Here is a 15006-nt window from a genome sequence, read left to right as displayed (position 1 = left end):
TAACCATTTTCTTGTGTGTTGGTCTGACAACAAAAGCAACATTTTGCTTAGACTCAGATCGCCAGTGGCAAGCTGCGTGTGTTCTTATGCTACACTCATTACTATTAAATACAGTTACTATTTATTGTCACTTTAGGATTTAATAAAAATAGTAATCTTCATGTAATATTAAAACTCTCAATACCAGTGCTGAGCAGGAGAGCAGTTCGGTGTCTATGCTAATGTTCTAGACTGGCCGGAAACCTTGGTTCTTCTAGTATTCTTTCGTACTGGGTGTGCAAACTCTAGAGCTCATTTAGTTTCTCTGGACCTCAGTTTTTTTTCCCTCTAAAATGGGAATAATACATTTTGCTCTACCCATCTTATGGGGTTTTATGTAGCTCCTACGTATTGAGTTGTAAAGGAATACATAAATATTAGTAATCATTGCTATTAAGGATAAGAACCTTGACAAGTGACTGAGGCTCTGATTTGAACAGAGGTTCAGGAGAGTTTTAAAATTGTTACCCCTTAGGGGCACCTGGCTGGCTCAGTCAGTAGGGCATGCAACTCTTGATCTCAGGGTTTTAATTTCAAGCCCCAGGTTGGGTGTAGAGCTTACTTAACAAAATAAAATCTTTAAAACTCTTACCCTTTTACCTTATCACTGAGATAGCCCAAGTGTGGAAGTGGAATTCTGTGATGATTTGGAAGATCAGTGGAATTCAAAGCATTTATCGCCCCGATGATATTTAATATTCATTCATTCACTCGTCATTTTTTTTTTTAGTAACCTTGTATGTCTAGTACTGTGCTAAATGCTAAGATAATATAGCCAAATAGGACACCATAGAAATTGTCCCCAGGATTGTTCACGTGACTCGGAGAGGGGAGACACTTGTGCTCCCTGATGCCTGGAGCGAGAATGAGACTGATGCACCGAGCACCAAAAATGTTGGCAGTTTTGTTAGGGGAGGCCACTCTGCACCCCGGTTGTGACATGTGATAATTACCAAGTTAATCTGCGGATTGTTTTTAAACTTCTCATAATCGTTTTTGCTCATGGAAACAAAGATGTCTGCCAGTATACCTAGTGATGTGGAAATACCCTGTAGGAAACAAACAAACAAAACACAGATTAGGAATTCGTGGTCAATCTCTGCTCGCCTCTCAGGGCCTGAAGGCAACAATCAGTTCTCCACATGAACTACTGTGGCTGCTCTTCTTATTCTTACAGTGGAAATACTTCTAAACAGACGCCGCAGGGCTCAAAAGATCATCACATCCTGAAGACACAGACCTAAGGCGAGCACAACTGTTTCCTAGTTGAGCTTTACTGGACTCTCAACCCTAACTTCTCCAGACTGTTAGGCCTAAAGAACTGGCTCAAGCCAGAGTCCTTGTGTCCCATTCTGTCTGTGTCGTAGACGGACTGTAGGCAGCGGCACTGCTGGTACAGCTCAGGGAAATGAGATGACCTGTTGCTCCAGTTAACAAGGAAAACATTCCCACAGACGCACAGAGAAGGAAACACCAAGTAGGAAAGCAAGTGTTGCCTCTCGATTTCTTGGATAAAGATGCCCCAGAAACAAATGGAGCATAGAATGGAAGCCTGTCCACTGACTCAAGGAAAATGACTTTACATATAAGCAACGTGGCCACCTCAACTTTGCTGTGGAACCAGGTAAAAGCTAAGTCCATGCTCAAATAAAGAGATGAATGGGTCATAGAAATAAATAAATAAATAAATAGACAGATAGATAGAAATGAATGCGGAAACACTAAATACATGTCAGGAGTCTAGCTGTGAGTGGGGGCAGGGCAAGACACAAGAGGAAGGTAACCAAATGTCCCTGGTCCTATGCCCTCGCAGAATCAATAAAAACAGAACCAATAAACTTGACAAATGATACACTGAATTGTGCCATAAGGAGATAGTCACCCAAAGACAAATGTAGGAAAAGAAAAAAACAAGCACTAGATACACCACCTTTCTATCTGGCTGGGGAAGTGTCAAATATCCTATGATGGAGGTCCAGATTAGCTCTGCTGCTTCATACCACATCCCTGGAAAAAGAGGGGAGACGGGACAAACTGCCAGTATCTGTGTATTGTGAAAGAAAATACCTTTGATGATGGACACTGGGGAGGGTATGTGCTATGATGAGTGCTGTGAATTCTGTAAGACTGATGAATCATAGACCTGTACCCCTGAAACAAATAATACATCATATGTTAATAATAAAAAAAAATACCTTTGAAAATTAATACAGAAAGAAGACTCATTGGCTCCTGTTAGGAAAACTTGAGATTGAGTTATATTGATAGCAATCAGCAGATAACAATCTGCTGGAAAAACAGCAACCTATATTTCCAGTTAGTTTAATACAGATAATTCTTCCCTTTCACAGAGAAACAGTAAAAATTATAAATTATATATATATTATATATATAATTTTTACTGTTGATTTTATGTATATAAAATCAATTCCATTATTTATAAGAAAACTAATTACCATTCTATGTTAAAAATTTTCAAACACTTGGGGTGCCTGGGTGACTCAGTCATTAACTGTCTGCCTTCAGCTCAGGTCATGATCCCAGGGTCCTGGATTGAGCCCCGCATTGGGCTCCCTGCTCAGCAAGAAGCCTGTTTCTTCCTCTCCCACTCCCCCTGCTTGTGTTGCCTCTCTTGCTGTGTCTCTCTCTGTCAAATAAACAAAATCTTTAAAAAATTTATTTTTTTCAAACACTTTAGTTTGAAAATTTATTTGAGCACCTGCAGCTCCTTCTTATTCTTCCTTTTTGTTGTTTTTTTTAAAGTCTTCTGCATTTAGGTGAGAAAAGGGCTTTGGGATAGGCTAAGAAGCCCACGGGGTCCCCAGGGGCTCCTTCCTTCCTCCTAGCAAATCTCCTTCCCTCCTCTCTCCAGCCTATAGCAGAGCTTCTGCTCTGTGCCCCTCCCTCCTCAGACCCCTCCTTGAGACCACACCCCCAAACCCCCATGTTCAGGTTGCTCTGTCTGTGGGCACAGTGCTAAAAGCCCTCTCCTGGACTACTGGCAGAGCGCTCAGGCTTGCTGGGCTCTAAACAGCAGGGGCATGGCCATGCATTTTAAAGCACAGTTAGCATTCTATAAATTTTGTTTGACAAGCTCAGGAATGCCCTTGGAGGAATGAATGGGTAAGGTGTCAGGGTGTTGTAGAATAAGGTGTCACTCTAGCACACGGAGGCCCATAGAACTGAAAATCAGGGGCCAGAGATAACACGGAGAACCCTGGGGCTCACATCACATTATACAACTACGTATTTCTTGAACAAAACTCAACAGAAAATATATTGTTCTATTAATGTTCATAACACTCCTGGGATCTTAAATGTCATTTTCTTCTCAATAAGGAAACTCAGCAAAGTGGGGATTAGCAATGATAACCAGATACATGAAGAAAATTCCACAGTAAACTCTCGCAGCCAGCCTTTGTAAATGAGCCCCAAGAGGTGCGAATGTTTGATGACGGTACCTAGCTTTTGCAGAATTTGCCCTCTGATCTGTATGCAGACTGACTGCACCAGGACCTTGTCGCTTTCATTTCTGTACAGCCAGGTACCTATGACAAAAGAGAGGAAAAAAATAAAAATAAATAAATAAACTTAAATTTATTTATTATTTTTATTTATTTATTATATTTATTTAACTTATTAAATAAACAAATATATTTATATTTTAAATAGATAGATAGATAGATAGATAGATAGATAGATAGATGGTTTTAGCTTTGAATTATCAAGGAAATAGCCTGGTGAAATGAAAGTATTTTCACAGAAGCCGTCATGAGCACATGTGATCCAGATTTGAGAGATGATCTTTTCTCTGCATTTAGGGAAAGATCTCAAGTCCTGGCTGTAACCTATAAGGCTTCACAGAAATGAACTCCTGTCTGGTCTCCAACTCTCCCAACTGACTATGTCCTGCCAGACTGACTTCGTTTGTGTGCCTTATCATGGGGGCTGTCTCTTGCTGTTACCTCTGCCTGGGGTCTGCTTCCCTCTGGTTCCTGGGGAGGCCAGCTCCTCCTTCCAGTCCACCCAAAATTGGTTTGGAGGTCGAGACTGATGGCTGCACATGCACTCCAAGAAGGTATGAAAAGGTTTTGTATTCATATAAGGAGCCTTTCTGAGGAGAGCAGGCAGGCACCCAAGCTGGTCCATTTGACGTGAGTAAAGAGGGGTGAGTGGCTTTGGTTTTTATTGTGATTAGGGTGTGTGGGGCTGGGGTAAAATCTCCCACAAGCTACGCTTGGCTTACTGATGAGTTGCTTTAAAACAAACCAAAAAACAACACCCCCAAATGCCAGCCTGCCCAGTTGTGGGACAACAGGGTTGGGGGTAGGCTGGGGCCTGAAAACTGTCAGTGGTCAAACACCAAAAATAGAGTCAAATTCATTATTATACTCTCCAAGGTTCTGTGTCACATCACATTCTCTGTTTTCTCCCCAGCTTTTAATCCCAGTGTGTGTGTGTGTGTGTGTGTGTGTGTGTGTGTGTGTGTGTGGTGTGGAAGATGGTAAGTATGCATACCATAGGTTAGTGATGGTGGCCACAAAATGAGGGGTGTATAGCCAATATCTGTATACCAAAGTGCCTCCCCACTGGAAATGTCTCTAAGTTTCAAGGAGCTTGGGAACCTTGGATCCAGGCACACAGGGATTAAAAGTCTACTGGAAGTTTTGTTCAACTTAGTGGGAAACTTCTTGGATTTAATGCCCAGAAATTCAGGCAAGATATTTGAAGGTTTAAATGATTTGTTACCCAACTTCCAGGTAGTTCTGGAGATGTCTAGTGTACAGTAACTATGAGGTCATTCAGTTCCTTTTAAACTAGAACTCCGGTAGGACCGCAGGTGAGAGTTGTTGTAAGATAGGAAAGCACCTTACCCGTCGCTCCGTTGTTGCTTATTAGACTGCTCAGGATATACTCTGCTTTTAGAAGTTTCCCTGAAAAAGAAGCAACCAAATGCTACACAATTAGTTCTGAACACATGCCTTCAATACTACTAGTAGTTTATGCTTTAAGATGAACACATTATAACAGGGAACATAACCTGTCTTGGAAACATTCTATTTTAACATTTTAAGTCAGGAGTGACGGGATGGCTGTTAGTTAAGTGATGGACTCTTGATTTCGGCTCAGGTCATGATCTCAGGGTCGTGAGATTGAGCCCAGCATTAGTTTCCCTGTTCAGCAGGGAGTCTGCTGTAAATTCTCCCTCTCCCTCTGCCCCTCCCCTGCTCTCTCTCTAGAATAAATAAATAAATATTTTTTAAAAATAAAAATAAAATTTAAAATCAATAACTACATCATACACTAAAGTGAACAGAAAGGGTGAGATTTCCAGGAACTGGTAAAGTGGCAAGTTGTACAGTATCTGAAATGGCAATTAGATTTACACACACTTATACACATATACACTCATTCATATAGAATAAGGTTTGGGAAGTAAAGGCAAACCCTTGTAAAATGTTATGTCTTCTTTTTGTGAATGACTTTGAAAGAAAGGAAAGAAAGAAAAGAAAGAACGAACGAAGGAGAGAAAGAGGAGAAAGAAAGAAATGAGGGAAGGAAAGAAAAAGCACATTCTGAAATCATGACTTATTGTCTGATTAAAACTTATTCATACCGATGTGTTTAGACAGAGAGCAATAACATAAAATACTTGTGTAAATGAATTAAAAAAAATTTCTTCGTCTCCTCCTCCTTCTTTTTAATTTACTTGGCAGGGAGAGACACAGCTAGAGAGGGAACGCAAGCCCGGGGAGTGAGAGAGGGAGCAGCAGGCTTCTCGCCAAGCAGGGAGCCAGATGCAGGGCTTGATCCCAGAACCCTGGGATCACGACCCGAGCTGAAGGCGGACGCTTAATGACTGAGCCACCAGGCATCCAGGTATCTTTCTTCTTAAAAGTTATATTTTCTAATTAGGGTTTTTAAAAAGATTTATTTATTTACTTGAGAGAGAGAGAGTGCACATGAGCAGGGGAAGGCAGAGAAGAAGAGGGAGAATCTTTAGCTGACTCCCCACTGAGTGGGGAGCCCTCACCTGGGGCTTGATTCCAGGACCCTGAGATTACAACCTGAGCGGAAATCAAGACTCGGTTGCTTAACGAACTAAGTCACCCAGGTGCCCCTCTAATTAGGTTTTGCTGATAGCTAAGGGTGGGTATTTTTAAAATATATTGAATCATTATCACCAAACTTGCTGAATGTCTTAATTCTAATAATCTGTGTATTTCTTGAGGTTTTCTATGTCGGCAATCGTACTTTCTAAAAATCCTGATAACTGTGTTTACTCATTTCTAATCTTTGTAGCTCTTATCTCTCTTCCTTTTTGCATTGCATCGGGAGGACTTCTTGGTCAGTATCAAATAGAAGTGATAACAAGATATATTTTTTTCTTTACTTGATTTGAAAAGGAACATTTCTAGTTTTTCATCAGTAGTTTTGCCAAGGTTTTCGATTGCTTCCTTTTACTAGGTTAAGAAGTCTCCTCTTGTGCAGCTACCAGCTGATGGCCATTCAGCTCCAAATTCACCCTTCATTGCCTGCTTTGCAATAATGGGAATGGACCTTGTAAATAGTTCTCCTTTGTCAGCTTTTTCAATAGAGGGTGTGGAGAGATACCACAAGGGGAGGCTGCTTCTCTTCCTGATTTTAGTGTGCAGTTCTTGCCGGGCTCCCGCAGTGCGTGTCGCTTCTCCAGTGCCTGCCCTGCACCGTGTTCCTGGCTTCTCCTGTGCCTGTGTCCTCCAACACAGGTGGCTTCCCCAGCGCTTGGGTCCTCAGTCTGCGGAGGTCAACAGTGCCCAGCAGCCAGCAGCTGCCTGCAGCATCCTCTCAGGTGACTTCGCAGTGGAGTGGGGCCAGGGAAGGACCTCCCCTTGAATGTTCCCTCCTGGCATTCCTTGAAGGCAGCCGTGTGGTGAGTTCCAGAGTGCCTCTCTGTGGGTGGCTTCCCCCAGCACCCAAGAAGGTGGATTTCCGGGGAGTTCTGCTGGCATGGAACCTCCTTGACTTCTCTGCCGTCCTGTGAGCCATGGCTGTGTCTTCTCCAACAAGGTCTGGATCATAGTCCTGGTGTGGGGTTGGGAACTTTTCCTTATTCTCTATCTCGGTACAAGGGATAGCGGCTGCTCCTTATAACTGCTTATCCTATATTCTTCAGAGTTCTCTTTATCACTTAATAGTAATCACTCATCAATTCCCTGACATAGCTAATTACTCTTTATATTAAACTCTCCTTGTTCAAATTACTGTGTTGTTTCTCTCTCCTGAGTAGAACCTACCAAGAACATCTCTAACTCTATATTTTCAACCTGAACAAGATGAAAATTTTGTAAAACACTTCTTACATCAATTTCAGTGAACACATAGTTTTCTTGTTTATTCAGTCCAAGAGGTGAGCTGAATGAATCAGTTATTACATTATTATTATTGGTGTTGTTATTGTTATTATTATTTAGTAAGCTCTACCCACAAAGGGGATTGAATGCATGACTGCGAGATCGAGAGTCACTTGTTTGCTCTACCAACTGAGCTAGCCAAGTACCCTTGAATGAATCAACTTTTAAATAATCAACCTTCCTTATATATCTGGAATAAGCCTTCTTTGCCTGTACTGTATTATCATTAACTTAATACAATGTTGGTCAGTTTGATAATATTATAAGATTTTTTGTATCTGATAAATTATGTAAGTGATACTACTATAAAATTTCCTTTTATTTTTATCTTAATTAGTTTGCATTTGCATTTACCAATTCTTTAATTTATCATTGCTTTTTGAATCTCCTCTTCCATCCTTATGGATTCAACTTTTTCTTTAACAAAATACATTCGTTAATGTGTGTGTGTGTGTGTGAGAGAGAGAGAGAGAGAGAGAGAGAGAAACTGGGAGAAAAATGTCTTGAGAATAATAAATATTTTTAGTCTTTGTCTGAAATGTCTCTTTCGTCCTTACTTTTGAATGATGACTTTGCTGAGTATAAAATTCTAGGTTGAAAGCATTTCCTCTCAAAAATTTTTTTTTTTTTGGTAGATTCCACTGCTTTCTGGACTCTGTTGTTCCTGATAAAATGATTTATGTGAGTTTAAATATAGTTCCCATATACATAATCTGTCTTTTCTCTCTGTTTCCTTTAAGATTTTCTCATTGTTTGATTTTCTGTAGTTTCACCACACTATGTCTAGGTGATTTTTAAAAAAAAGTTTGCTCAAGATTGGGTCCACCTCTTCAATGCAAAGACCTGTTTTTCTCCAATTTCAGTCAGTCCTCTCAGAAGTCCTATTACACTTACGTGTTTTTTTCATTCTATTCTCCAAGTTTTAAGATTCCTCTTTCATATTTTCATCCACCTATCTCTATATGCTTTATTCTCAGTATTTTCCTTAAATATAATTTTCAACGCCATCACTCTCTCTCCTTCTGTTAGATCTGCTGCAGGAATGTATTTCAGGATGGTCAGTTAGGGGGTTAGAATACCCAAGAAACTGGCCCAGAATTATCTTTATTGGAAGGCTGTTACCACTCATCTGTAACAGATGGGCACATATTTAGAATTTTTGAATAGCCCCTTTAAAAAATTATTTATTTATTTTTAAAGATTTTATTTATTTACTTGAGAGAGAGAGAGTGAGCCCACACATGAGAGAGCACAAGTGGGGGGGTGGGGCAGAGGGAGAGGGAGAAGCAGGCTCCCTGCTGAGCAGGGAGCTCCACATGGGACTTGATCCCAGGACCCCAGAATGATGAATTAAGCTGAAAGTAGATACTTAATCAACTGAGCCTCCCAGATGCCTCCTCTTTTTTCTTTCTTTCTCTTTCCTTTTCTTTTCTTTTTTCTTTCTCTCTCTTTCTTTCTTTCTTTTTTTTCTTTCAAGATTTTATTTATTTATTCATTTGAGAGAGAAAGAACATGAGCAGGGGGTGGGGCAGAGGGAGAAGGACAAGCAGACTCTGCCCTGAGTGGAGGGGCTCCACTTGGGCTTGATTCCACACCTCTGAAATCATGACCTGAGCTGAAATCAAGAGTTAGATGCTTAACTGACAGAGCCACCCAGACTGCCCTGGAGAGTCCTTTGCTAGTCGAGCAAGATCTGGAAAACAGCAGCATCAGTGTTGTCTGGGAGCTGGTTAGAAATGTCGAATCTGAGGCTCTGCCACATACCTACTGAATTAGGATCTGTACATTATTAAAAAAAGATTTATTTATTTTAGAGAGACTGAGAGAGAGAGTGCACATGTGCATGAGGTGGGGGGGGGCAGGGCAGAGGGAGAGAGAGAGAGAGAGAGAGAGAGAGAGAGAATCCTCAAGCAGACTCCCTGAGGAGTGTGAAGCCCGATGTAGGGTTCCATCCTGGGACCCTGAGATCATGATGGCTCAGGTCCTATGTACAACTACTGAGCCACCCAGGTGCACTGGGTCTGCATTTTTAACAAGATCTTCCAGGGGTTGATGAAGTTTGGGAAGCACTGCTATAATGAGACTTTTTTTTTTTTAGGTTTTATTTATTTAAATATCCTCTATACCCAATGTGGGGCTTGAACTCACACTCCCCAGATTAAGAGCCATCTGACCAAGCTAGCTATTTGTGACTTTTCATCACTGGTCTGAGATGAGATTAAGTGAAAAATGGAGAGTGAGCATTTAGTAATTTTTATATCTTTTGCCAAAGTAATTTTATGACTCTTCAATCTAATAATAAATGCTTTGGACTTAACAGTTGTATGTATTTTTGTTTTTATTTCATTTTACTAATGATCTATTTTATTGTATTCACCTCAGCTTAAGGAATTTGTTTGGCAGCTGGCATCTGTTTTGGCACTTGAAATTCGAGAAGCTTAGCCACCAACTAGGAGAGCCGCTGGATGTTTGGCTCTCTCTAGCCTTCCTCATGTGGTTACATTCTTGTGGCCTGCAGGTACAAAAGAGGAACCGAGAAGCTGTGCTTGCTTTTAAGCAATTCCCTTATTAATTGCTAAACTTTCTGACAACCACACTGCTTTTTAATTTCAATTGCTGTTTTTTTAAATGCCTTTTTTTTTTTTAAGATTTATTTATTTATTTTAGAGAGTATGCACGTGTGATTGAGGGGAGGGGCAGAGGGAGAGAAAGGATCTCAAGCAGACTCGGCACTGAGCGTGGAGCCCGACAAGGGCTTCAATCTCATGACCCTGAGATCATGACCTGAGCGGAAACCAAGAGTCAGCCACTTCACTGACTGAGTTGCCGGTATCTTTAAATTTCTGAAAAGTCTCTTTAGTTCTTTTTCAAAGGGTGAATTCATTTTCTTTTCCTGTTACATTCCATTCTTCAAACATACTGTTTTTTAAGCTGTATGAGTCTTTCTGGTTGTTCTATTTTTATGTTTTGTTTTGGAGGGCCATTTTTCCTATTTGTTGTACATATTGTTATTCTCTCACATGTTTCATTTCCTTTTGTTGCTTATACGGTTTAACCAAGGGCATCTTCAGCAAGGATTATTCTCCTGTGGGATTCCTATGCCCTTGGAGTGTGGATGTTTCTCTGGAACATAGTTCCGTACTTGATATTCTGCTGGGCCCCAAAAATGTCAGTGCTGAACTAGTTTTTTGTTAATTATTTGGAGGGATTCCCTCCCTTGTGCATAGAGTAAATTCAGACTCTTCACACACATCTGACATAGTCTTGGGGTTTTTTGTTTATTTGGGGAGTTTTTTTTGGCCTCTACCCCAGAGCTTGGATAGAGAGCAAGCTTCCTTGCCACTTCTCTGGGTGAGCTGGTGGACCTGGTCATTCACCTCTCATAGCTATTCAAACCTTTAAGAATTCCTGCTTTGTCACTCCTCATGTAGTCCCGTGGACCTGTCTCTTGCCCCTACATGGGGTTTAAAATGACAATCCCTTCCCTTTGGACCATATCCAAGTGTAAACGCTTCTGCCCACAGTGTCATGAGCAGCACACTACTGTTTTAACTTAGAACACTTTCTACATTTCCAGCACTTAAGAAAAAATTCACAATATCTGTTTAATAGATTATAATGCTTGCTTAATTCTCCATGTGAAAGAACTAAAAATTTGAACCTTTATCTCTAATTATGGCTTAAAAGGATTATTCTCCTTGCTGGGCAGGCCCAGGATGTCCTCTGTTGTGTATGAAATCCATATTGAATGCCCCGACCTTAGGCGTGTGTTTTGGGTAGATACCAGGAAGGGCTGAGTCAAAGGGGTAACAGTGCGACTGTGCTGTCCCCTCATATTACCTTCATTCCTCTTCCTTATTTCTTATAATACATCGTCCTCTCATTTCTCTATCCCAGGAGTCCCAAATGCTGAGAATGGAGACCTCTTCTCCTGTTACTTTCTTTATCAGGACACCACCGCTGTTCTAAGCTCTCGTCTCTTACTGTATGGGGAAGCCCAAGAGTTTTTTGGGAGGGGGTGAGTGGCACAGTCAGTTGAGCATCTGATTTGATTTCAGCTCAGGTCGTGATCTCAGGGTTGTGAGATCGAGCCCTGCATTAAGCTCTGAGCTCAGCATGGAGTCTGCTTGAGTCTTTCTCTCCCCTTAACTCCCACTATTGCACTCTCTCTCTCTCTCTCTTTTTTTTTTTTTTTTGAAGATTTTATTTATTTGACAGAGATCACAAGTAGGCAGAGAGGCAGGCAGAGAGAGAGGAGGAAGCAGGCTCCCTGCTGAGCAGAGAGCCCGATGTGGGGCTCGATCCCAGGATGCTGGGATCATGACCCGAGCTGAAGGCAGAGGCTTTAACCCACTGAGCCACCCAGGCGCCCCCCCCCCCCGCCCCTAAAGTAAATTAGAAAAATGAAAGAGTTGTTTGGGGGAGAAGTTCACAAAAATCACTTAACTCTGAGGCTGTGTTCATTTTCTTGTGGCTCTTTTGGGAGTATCTTTGAGGAAAAGACAACCCAACCACTGGGGACTAAGATTTTGGATTTTATCTTAAGATATAGGCTACGTAGTAGCAGAGGAGCATACAGCTCATGAGGATATCTAGGCTTACTTGTTATCACAGTTACAAGCATGAGAGAAACAACACAACAAACAAGTGAAAAGATCAGTTTGGCTGTGCAAAGCAAAGCTATCAACACACCCACTTACCGCTTGACCTCAATTTCCATGTCACACTATAGCAAATCCATATATCATAAAATAGGCCACATCGACTCTATTCCAAGTTACTCTATTCCAAGTTCTAACTGAAGAGAACCAATGCTAGAACTCTGCCTGTGCATGCCTGGCCTCCATCATTCTGTTCTCCCTACAGAGCACCCTGCACACACAACATGACCATCTGATGCCATCCAAAAGAAGATGAGTTGTTAGGTTTCTCTCATACCCCAAACAGTACAAACTCCAAACACTGTAAAATGTCCAAAATCAGGGATATCGGAAGGAAGAAAGTTTTCCCAAGTTCAACTCTGTCCCTGCAGTTACTCTAGAAAAGTAATAAACACGGACACAATTTATGCACAGCTGCAAGAACTTGAAAGTGAATGAAGTTGGGCTTTTGAAAAGTAAACCTTCACAAGCCCATTTCCCTCATGCCCTTTTATCTCTGTCCCTCTCTGCATCCAACAATTGTCCCATTTAGTATAGTCAGTACAGTTCCTTTTCAAAGGAAATGGAGTAAAGATATTTTAACCCCTTGAAGACCAGACTTATAAAATCAATTTAAAAAAATGAGCCAGTCCTGTTTCTGGGAAGGGCAGATTTGCCTTCTACTTTTGTCCTGTATTCTTTCACTCTTAGAAATGAGGATGGCAGGCTACACATTTCTCAACCTCATGGTTATCAGTAATTTAAATAATTCAAAAATTCTATAGAAGTAAACTTCACTGTAATACATAGCAGGCCCTTTCTCCCTCCAACCCCCCTCTACAGTACTTCCTAAGTTAGAATGTCAGCCTCATTTTTCATTTCATTCAAAGTGACAGAAGGAAAAAAAAAAAAGATACTTTAGGGCCTAATCAGGTACTGTACCGGTGTCCCCAGTGATGGAAAAAACCCTCGGATTACTTCGGTGGGTTTGTCAGCTCTATTGTCAGCATAGTCAAGTGGCTGGAGACAGGAGAACTAAGAGAAAATAGTCGAATTTTAATCTGCTTTTTAAAGGCTCTTGGTCAGAAGTATAGCAATTCAGATACCCCTGTTTGAAAGCAGCAGGACAGATTTGTTAGAAGACAAAAGCTCCAATTAGTATTTTCCACACCCTTTCACAATTTTCTCTACCGCTTTTGGCTCTGAAACCCTTTATGCCAGGGCCTTTGTGCCGGCAGGAGGCGGGTGGAAGGGCACCTCGGAGGGCCGGGGGCGGGGAGAGCCCGCGGCTTGCAGAGCCGGCCCGCCCGCCCGGTGCCCGCCGGCCTCCCGCCGAAGTCAAGGAGCCCCGGAGGGAAGGCGAGCCCCCGGCCGGCCGGCCCTGGCGCCCCTGGGGCGCCGGGCTGGGGGGGGCTGCAGGAGGGGCGCCTACCTGAGTTGACCGAGAGTCGGGCCTGGCGAATGACCACCTGCGGGGCAATTGGCGTTGCCGGCCGCAGCTTGTGGAGCCCCTTGGCGACCTGCAGGAGTTCGCCCGAGACGTCGAGCCCGTACAGGAAGCGGTCGCTTAAGAACACGATGGCAGCGGCGGTGGCACAGTCGCGGGCGAGGATGGAGGCTTTCAGGGACGCCTGCGGGAACATCCCGGGACGTAAAGAACCGCACGGAGGCCGCGCCCCGCACGAGAAGGCCGCCCTGGGACCAAGCTTAGTCTTCTCGGTTTTTGTTTTTCTTTTCTTTTCCTTCCTTTCCTTTCCCTTTCTCCTTGCTTCCTTTCTTCCTTCCTTTTCTTTCCTCCCTCCTTCCTTCCTTCCTTTCTTTTTCTTTCTTTCAGTCAAAACAAGAACAACAAAACCTAGAACCAGGGGAAGAAACCTACTTTATTGGGCGGCTGAACGGAAAGAAAAAAAATAAATAAGGAAAATCCAAGTCAATTGTGAGATAAAACCTTTCTTTCATTTCGTTTTCCCCACTATGTTTCTAAAACTCTACAAGTGATAAATGCATATTTCCTGTCATTAGAAAATTCAAACAACATAAGGTAAAAATGAAAAGTGCCCCTTAGTTTCCTGACTCTTTACCTGATGTTTTCCCTTCCTCCTCCCCAATCTCAGTCTCATTCTTCCTCACCATGATTTCAGGGCGATCCTTCTAGAAACTTCTACCCTCTTGTGTATATTTAGACATTAACTGGTTCCTTGTCTTGCCTTGCTCCCTCCCCCTTCCCTCTTTTTCTCTCTCATAAATGAGATTGCACTAGACCTATTGTCATGCTGGTTGCTTCTTTCAGTCATCTTAGCATCTAGAAGAACGTTATGCATCAGTTCATAACACTCTGCTTCACTTACTGCCTACATTTTAATTAAGAAGAAATATAGAATTTTAGGAAGTATTTTAAATTTATCTTGTATTTAGTTAATGAATAAAACAAGAAAAAGTAGAAAACAGGCATGGAATGAAATTGTAACACAGACTGAGAAGTAGAGATAAGCAAGGCAGACTTGAATGGGAAAAGATCATCTTTTGATCTCCAAGGCGTTATACTCAAGATGTTCAAAGTCATGGAATCAATGGCACAAATGAGCTTCCCACTCGGTAGTACTTTCTCCATTTGCTAAAGTAAATCAAGCAGTGCTTTCTGAGTGTATTGGTTCACATGGGAAGCCCAAGAAAGCATTGCTCATTTTCCTAGCACAATGTTACTACACAAAGCACTGCTTCCTTCACTACGTAATCCTAAGTCCTAACAATTATTGAGTAAAACTAGATGTGGGGCATGGTGCTAAGTGCATTACATGTACTAATTCACTCACTCTTTACAACGATCCTAAGAGGCAGATTCTATTAATACCCCCATTTTACAGATGGGAAGCCTGAGACTCATAGAGATGAAGTAACATGGCCACCATCACATGATCCGTGACTTAGAGGGG

The 15006-nt window shown here is 41.9% G+C and overlaps 1 protein-coding gene across 9 annotated transcripts in view; it reads right to left on the bottom strand.

The window, feature by feature from the left end:
* Window positions 1-15006, bottom strand: part of ALPK1 (alpha kinase 1) — a 122360-nt gene that overhangs the window by 15347 nt on the left and 92007 nt on the right. For 8 of the 9 annotated variants that reach the window (XM_047718235.1, XM_047718236.1, XM_047718234.1 and 5 more), the window contains 5 exons: window positions 13506-13704; window positions 4914-4973; window positions 3501-3587; window positions 1970-2046; window positions 993-1088 (listed from right to left, as the gene is read on the bottom strand). In XM_047718235.1, the coding sequence (XP_047574191.1) occupies window positions 993-1088; window positions 1970-2046; window positions 3501-3587; window positions 4914-4973; window positions 13506-13704 (519 nt within the window). The remainder of the gene's footprint in view (window positions 1-992; window positions 1089-1969; window positions 2047-3500; window positions 3588-4913; window positions 4974-13505; window positions 13705-15006) is intronic. The other variant, XM_047718240.1, reaches the window with a different exon arrangement.

Source organism: Lutra lutra, chromosome 2, assembly GCF_902655055.1.
Source record: "Lutra lutra chromosome 2, mLutLut1.2, whole genome shotgun sequence".
Lineage (NCBI taxonomy): Eukaryota > Metazoa > Chordata > Mammalia > Carnivora > Mustelidae > Lutra > Lutra lutra.
Note: the sequence above shows the minus strand (reverse complement) of the source record. Positions and strands in the feature narration are given on the sequence as shown.